This window comes from Echinops telfairi, unplaced genomic scaffold, assembly GCF_000313985.2.
Source record: "Echinops telfairi isolate 266 unplaced genomic scaffold, ASM31398v2 ScPeMD7_7424;HRSCAF=8462, whole genome shotgun sequence".
NCBI lineage: Eukaryota > Metazoa > Chordata > Mammalia > Afrosoricida > Tenrecidae > Echinops > Echinops telfairi.
Genome location: NW_022111324.1, coordinates 20,921,024 through 20,929,368, shown reverse-complemented (window position 1 = coordinate 20,929,368; position 8,345 = coordinate 20,921,024). Strand labels below are relative to the sequence as shown.

Genomic DNA, 8,345 nt, shown 5'->3' with positions numbered 1-8,345 from the left:
AGGAAATGTTTTGAGAATGATGAGGGCAATAAATGTACAAATGTGCTTTACACAATTGATGTATGTACAGATTGTGATAAGAGTTGTATGAGCCCCTAATAAAATGATTTAAAAAAATTTCACTGTGCAATATTCAACAAAAAAAGCCCCTAAAAGTAATTTAAGAAATGGAACTAGTATCATTTCTTCCTTGGAAAGGATAGCTCACATTTTAAAGGATTGAAATTCACAAAAGAGGGCCTGCATGTGCCACACATTGGGTATTTCCCCCAGCAAACTGGGGCAGTTGTAATGATACCCTTAGTGTTCAAATCAGGATTAACAGCTTCTATCAAGGTTTTAAGTGTACGTATACCCTGACCTAACCCATAACAACTCAAGACCTCTCACTAATTCATAAGGCAAATGGAAAAGGAGCTCAAGGACACGAATAAGTGATTCACATATGGCATACTACAGTTACTAAACATATGGAAACATGCAACTATCAAGAGGTATATGTGAAGATGACTACACAGTAACACTGCTGAGCATTTGCAGGGCTACGGACACTGCAGTCTGACTCATCGCCAATGGAAGCATAACTTCATCAAAACCTTGTCTATGACAATTTAGCAATTTTCATCATCAAAATAAAATATACACATCAACCAGCACTTCTAGGTAAATATCTGAGGAGAAGACTAAAACATTAAAAAAAATATCATAATCAAGGCTACATACAACCCACATGCTACTGATGGCGACATACTGGGGCACAAATATGACACATGAACACAAGCAACTGTGAAGGAGACCCTCACCCATCCATGTATAGGAAACTAGTATCAAAAATTTCTGGAATGGCCCCTTAACAGAGACTAACTTGGGTTAGGAGAGAATGAAGAGCACTTCTGAAGGAATTTACATGTTAAAAAGCATTTTGATGTGTTTAAAAATGTTATGTGCTCCAACCCATGGTGGCAGGCAGTGACCCACCCCTGCAGCAAGGCCTGCCTGCGTGCACTTGTGTAATGTCTACATTGTGCTAAAGCCGACAAGAATGACAATGAAAGACCACGAACTTAAAAAAAAATTACATGTGTGTGTTTTCTGATCCTAAAGGAATAGCTATTTGTCTGCTGTATATTTGAAAAGATCAGGTATAAATATAAGATACTAATACCAGTAGGTGAGTTAAACTTAACCATAAATGCTATCTAAATATATAATCAATAATATTGTATGTTTCAAAACAGAAAGTACTTACAAACTTTATCTTCTCTTTTATATCTGGATTGATAGTTCCTCCAGGTCCAAGTTGGGCAATAACTGATTTGAATGTATTCTCCAACTACAAAAAAGGGGGAAAGTTCAAGCCACAGTCCCTGTGCCCGTCCTCCCAAAGACTCAGTGCCCTGGGGTCAGTTCCAACTTCCAACGTCAGGTCATCGTTTTCCACGATAGTAGTACAAAGAGTAAACAAGAGAAACGTCCATCAAAGTAAAAGTATAGAATATCATTCTTCAGAGAAATGAGAACCAATAAACTTCCATTTGATCTTTATTAAATACGTATTTAATGAGCATCTCATGCAGGGAATGGAGCCCTGGTAGTACAGAGGGTGAAGTGCTCAGCTGCTTACAGAATGACAGCAGTTTAAATCCACCAGCTGTTCCAGGGGAGAAAGGCATGGCATGTTTCCCTGTGGAGCAGCTCTTCTGCCCCTTACAGGGTCGCTATGAGTTGGAATCAACTTGACAGCAAGGGGCTTTATGGAGGAAGGCATGGGATGGTGAGAGGTGCCTGAAAGGTGGGAAGGAGTGGGAGCCAGGGTACTGGGGGAACGACTGCTCTGGGAAGAAAGGAAGGAAAAACCCGTCTGCTGTAACAAGAGCAAATGAGAAAAGAACCAGTAGGGATCAAGAAAGGCTTTGTGAGAATAGAAGCAGGAGGGGAAGAGAGTTCACACAGGATGGTTTCCATAGTCTCAGAGTTAAGCAGCAGCATCTCTGTGAGTTACGAGTAGAGAGAGGGGTTAAGTCAGAGACATTTGGAAAGGTAGAAATAAGTAGAAAAACAAAGCTGAGAAAATAATGGATGATAATCTAAACTCAAGAGGTAGCAAGTAATGACAGGAGTCGCCTGATTTAAGCTCGCAGAGGCTTGGGGGTTGTAGAAGAGAAAAGTCAGTGGCAGAGAGGTCCCAACAAGGTAAAACAAGGATCACATTACTAGCTTTCAGGGCCCTCCCACTGGACGATATCAGCAGGTTCTCCCACTGGACGATATCAGCATTAATTAATAACTAAATTTTCATATTCCACTGTGATCCCACCATTTGAAAACAACTTATTAAATTCTCATTCTACTAGGTGTTTATTTCAGGGACTTTAAAAAGGTCATTTAATCAGTTTTCTCAGGCACTTGCAATTAAGTACGGAATTAAGATAAATGCATAAATTGCTATAACCTAAGATTGACTCTATATGCCATTAAAGAGATGCAAAAGTACACTAGAGGATAAACTACATTAACCTATAAATATACAACAGGCATCTTCTTAAAAGCTTGCTGATTTACTTGAGGCTGAAGAGGGTTCTTCCTATAATTTAAATATATTAATTTTTAAGATAAGCCTGCTGCCTACAGGTTGACTCCGTCCATGGGAATCCCACATCAGAGGACATTTGTGCTCCATAGGATGTCAATGCCAAGTTTTGAGAAGCAGACGGCCAGGTCTTTCTTCCACGGTGCTTCTAGGTGGACTCACATGCCCAGCCTTTCAGTTAGAAGACATGCTCCTAACTACTTGCACCACCCAGGGTTCCAGGCTCATATGACAGTACAATTTAAATGCCCAGCTCAGGGGTGTTTGTTGGTTGTTGACAAAAACAGGTACTGATTTTTGGCAGTGGAGAGGCCTTATCGGAATTGCAATCTAGCAACAGCAAATTAGAATGGGTGGGTAGCCAGATAATCAGTTAGGAGACCCCTGGGCAAGAGGCTTTTGCTGGGGGTGGTGCAGAGTAAAAATGCAAACAAAGGACATTACAAAGGCAGAATCCATAGAATTTAAGGAGGGAAGGCAAGAAAAAGGAAGGAACTCTATCCTACTTTACTCACCAAGGAGCTAGCCCAAGAGATTTAACGTTTTAATCAGGAAACTAAAGTACTATGGAGCACAGAAGTCAGCTCTTGATATTTTATAATCAGTTCCATTAGTGTGGGCACACTGAGAGGTAAATGGCAGGACAGCAGAAAGGTACAGAAGAGCTCTGAGGAAAACAGATAGACCTCTCAAGGAAATGAAGTATGACTAATTGTTTCTTTCCCATGAGAACAGAAAAACTGGATCGTGCCCAGTAGTGGGCATTTTGAGCAAAGATTATACAGAAGGAGGCAAAATGCAGAACAGATTTTCAAATTCCCATAAAATCCAGATTTTTCTGAAAACACACAAAAGTTGTAGATTAACTAGTAAACAACTTGATGGTACACACTAACAACAAAAATATAAGCTAATCACAACTCCTCTGTCAGTTTGTTCTACAGCGGCTTGCTTGTTGCTGGGTGATGGAAGCTATGTCTCTGATATTGCAAATATCACAGAATCACCCAAGGTGAAAAACTTCCAGACTAAGACAGACTAGGAAGAATGAATGGATCAGGGGGTCCTCAAACTTTTTAAGCAGGGGCCCAGTTCACTGTCCCTAAGACCGTTGGAGGGCCAGACTATAGTTTTTAAAAAAGCTATGAGCAAATTCCTATGCACACTGGACGAGCTGGCTGCTAAGCAGGGCAGGCAGTGGTGGCAAAAACACCCCGCGGGCCGGATAAATGTCCTTGGCAGGCTTTAGTTTGAGGACCCCTGAAATAGACATTCAATTTCTGAAGGATTAGTCATTGAAAACCTTATAAATAGCAGCAAAACATTGTTATGGTGTCATAAAATGAGCCACTCAGGCTGGGACACACTCGAAATATGACTGGGGATCAACTGCCTCCTCAGCCTTAATGTGGTGGGTGGGACAAAGCTTTGGGAATTTTCTATGTTGACGGAACATGACTCAAAATGAGAGGACGCAGCTACCACAGTCATTAATAATGGAAACATGAAATGTACGAAGTAAAATAGTAGCATGAGAAGGGAAACTGCTCAATATAATTAATGGCGCTCATTGCCATCGAGTCATTTCTGACACAGAGCATATAGTTTCTATGAGTCAGAAACTCAGTTTGTCCTCAAGTAGGACAAAGTAGAACTGCTCCTGTTAATTTCCAGGGCTGGAAATACCTTAAGAGAACAGAAAGCTTCCTCTTTCTTCCACAGAGCATTTGAATTAGCAACTCTGTGGTTAGCAGCCCAAAGTGTAATCCACTACCCGAGCTCCTTTAATAAAGGGAAAATGTACAAAAGCAATGATCAACATTATTATCAATAGAAGGAAACTAAAAGCATTTCCCTTGTGATTGGGAACCAAACAAGGATGCCCTGTTACCACTCCTGTGCAATATTATGGAACCAAAACAAAGATTCAGCAGAGTGGCAAGGTACAAGATCAACAAACAAAAATCAGATTCCTCTACACCAGCATATAAAACCTTTGAAAAAGAAATAAGGAAAACAATACCATTTACAATAGCTACCAAAATATAAAATACTGAGAAATAAACCAAGCCAGAGATACAAAAGACCTATACAAAGAAAACTACAAAACACTACTTCAAGAAACCAAGAGACCTATACATGAAATCTATCATGCTAATGAATAGGAAGACTTAACATTATGAAAATGCTAATACTCCACTCAATCCTGATCTAGATACAATTAATATTCTTTAAAGAGATGGGGGAAACAATCACCAACTTTATATGGAAAGGAATGAAGCCCTGGATAAGTAACACACTACTGAAAAGTAAGAAATGGCCCATCTACCCATAGTGTATGTAACTCCCACTGGATGCCCAAGTGGGAGCATGCAAACAAGGTATATGGAATTCTAATACGGAAGTATAAAGTGAACCATGTCAGAAGCTGGAATAGGGAATCTCATGACCATCAAGAAAGAAGAGCCATAAGTGAAATGTGTCCTCTGAATCCTGAGATTCCTGAACTAACCTTATTCCATGTAGGTGACACGACTGTGATACCAGAGGAGTGGACAGAAATAGTGGAGGAACAGTGGCAGAACCACAAGTCAGAGCATGAAGGAGTGGTGGCCGTCTTAGCCTACAAAAGCAAGTAACTCAAAGTGCCTTCCTTTGGGCAGCAATAAAAACCCTTTGGAACATTTGTCAGGCACGACAGAGGCTGAGGTTAGGTGGCTAAGAGGCAAGGCCCGGAGAGAAGAGTTCTTGTGTTCATGGTGAAAAGAGGAATTATAGACAAAGGAACCGTACCCTTAACATTTCTGATCCTCAATTGTAACCTGTTAACTTCCCAAATAAACACTATATCATGATTACTCTCTGAGATTTCTGCTTGGCCATTGCCAACAGATTACTGAATTTAGGAGAGAAGCTGAGTGCTGTGGGAGAGATGACTGTGTTATAAGAGGGTGGAGAAGGTTGGGAAATGTAGGCATGTCTCACTTTGCCTTATAGGACTCATCATTGGACAAATGTAGACTTAGATTCTTCTTCCCTCTGGTGAAGCCAGATAAGGTCAGACAATGCCTCCACGTCATTTTTTGCACCTATTGTATAGCTACAGTTTTCAGTGTGGATCCCTTAAGTGTGGATCACCTCTTTGTTCTTACAAGAGGTTCAAGCAGAACAAGGGACAGGGTGTTGTTTAAAATCAGGGCAGGTGTACATCAGGGTTATGTACTTTCACCATCCTTGTTCAATATGTATGTTTAGCAAATAACCTAAGAAAGCACTCTGGAGTGCTACACAGGGATCTTATCTATCAAGATAGGTATTGACCATTGCATCTATGGGAGGAATTCTGAGGCTGAGAAAACAAATAACAGACCAAACAATGCCCCGATTTTATATAGAACTGTGAACAGTTAGAGTTCCAATCAGCTAAAGGTGAAGGGCCTCTTCCCACTTGAGTTGTTAGGTGCCGTGCAGTGTTAACAGAACAAAGCACTGCCCGGCCCTCCACCTTGGTTTTGCTGGAGCCCATTGTTGCAGCCACTGTGTCAATTAATCTTCTGAGGGTCTTCTTATCTCTCACTGATCTTCTACTTTGTCTTGTCCAGGGCCTGGTCTCTCCTGGAATCACGTCCATAGTACATGAGAAGTAATCTTGCCATTCTTGCTTCTTAAGAGCACTCTGGCTATACTTCTTCCAAGAAAGATGTGTTTGTTCTTCTGGCAGTGCTTGGTAACCTTCAATATTCAATATTCTTCAGCGGCAACTTTCACTGTCCAACTTTCATATGCAAATGAGGCAACAGAAAATACCATGGCTTGGATCAGGTGCACTTTAGTCCTCAAAGTAGCAGCTTTGTCCTTTACTCTTTAAAGATGTCTTGTGCTGCAGACATATCCAATGCAATGTACCATTTGATTTCTTGATTGCTGCTTCCATGAGCACTGACCTGGGATCCATTCCAAATGAAATGCTTGACAATTTCAATCTTTTCGCCATTTGTCATGAGGAAGTCTAGGAAGTCTTGCCCAGGTGCAAGATTTTGGTTTTCCTTACACTGAGTGGTAATCCATACTGAAAGCTGTAGTCTTGCTATCAGTAAGTGCTTCAAGTCCTGTTTGCTTTCAGCTAGCAAGCATGCATCAATCCACATACCAGACTGCTAAAAGGCCTTCCTCTAATCCTGATACCACCACCTTCTTAATCTAGGTTCTCAGATTTTTTTGATCGGCATAGAATGAATATATATGATAAAAAGATACGACTCAGATGCACACGATTCCTGATTTTAAACCATGTAGTATTCCCTTGTTTTCTTCCAATGACTACCTGTTGGTCCAGGTTCTGTATTAAGCACAATGAAGTGTTCTGGAACTCTCATTCTTCACAGTGTTATCCATAGTTTATGATCCACACAGTCAAATGCCTTTGTAGAGTCAATAAACATAAAGTAAATAAATATCTTTCTGGTATTTCTCTGCTTTTTGCACTTGTCCATCAGATGTCAACAATTACATGCCTTCTGCCACGTACTCCTTTCTTAATCCAGTTTGCATTTCTGGTAGCCACCTGTCAATATGTTATTGACACAGTGGCTGCCAACAATGGGCTCCAGCAAAACCACTATGAGGAAGGTGCAGGGCTGGGCAGCTGCAATTGCTGTTGATTTTACTTACATGTGACATTGATTATATTGTTCTTCTATTTCTGCATTCTGTTGGAATGGGCACAAATATGGCTCTCTTCCAGTTAGTAAACCAGGTAGCTGTCTTCCAAATTTCTTGGCATACAAGAGTGAGGCCTTCCTTGCCTTGAGGGTGCCCAATGAATGGTGACCTGGGACTACCATATAATTACTATTTTAACGTTATCCTTGCTTTCTTATGACATGAATTAGTCTAGTAGGCATGGTTCTACCTTTGTGAGTCAATGTTACTAAACTCTCTGCCTTATCACCAGCCCCCAACTGTTAATGTAAATAGTGTCCAGTCACTTAACAGTTTAATCTGTACAAGTCAACAATTCATTTATTGCAGTTCATAACCAGCCTCTACTTGTATAATTTTTCCTCAACTGTGTTTTAAATTCTATGCAATTGGCAAAATTAATGACATAGCAATAATACCTTATGCCCCAGGAAGATAACTGATAACGTTCTCTCACATAAAATCACAATGATCTCTCTAAAGTGAACCAGACACACACATAAATCACAGATATACAAACATATTCTGGGCTTGCACTTAATTCTAACCCCAGACTAGTAACAATGAATTCTTATGAAAATGGCCCTAATCGATGCTAGCCCTCATAAAGAGATCACTGGAGATATGGGTGTGATAGCAAAGTTTGATGAAGAAACCAGATGGTGCCCGGCTATCTAAAAGAATAGTGTCTGGGGTCTTAACAGCGTGTCTTCAAACTAGCAGTCATCTAAGTGAGGCATCAACTAAGTCCACATGGAAGAAGCTCACCAGCCTGAGTGATCCAAGGATTGTAACTAATAAACTCCAGTGGAGGGAATAATATCAGAGCTAAAAATTGTGAATATCTGGTTTGCAGAAGGCTATAAATGGCAGTGGAAGCTCAAAATCCATTTACAGGATCCACACATAGATTATGTCTCTGGTGAATCCCCTCTGACGATAGTCACCTACAGAGAGTAATGTAAAGTTGATTACAGTAGATACAATTGGGTTATAATGTAATAGCTTATCTCACTTTTGACCCATTTAAAAGTTGTTTCAGTTTAAAAAAAGG

At 40.4% G+C, this 8,345-nt stretch overlaps 1 protein-coding gene across 1 annotated transcript in view; it reads right to left on the bottom strand.

Moving 5' to 3' along the window:
* TDRD5 (tudor domain containing 5) overlaps window positions 1–8,345 on the bottom strand; it is a 57,681-nt gene that overhangs the window by 43,222 nt on the left and 6,114 nt on the right. Inside the window, exon 5 of the mRNA XM_045297979.1 lies at window positions 1,250–1,333. Coding sequence (XP_045153914.1) covers window positions 1,250–1,333 — 84 coding nt within the window. The remainder of the gene's footprint in view (window positions 1–1,249; window positions 1,334–8,345) is intronic.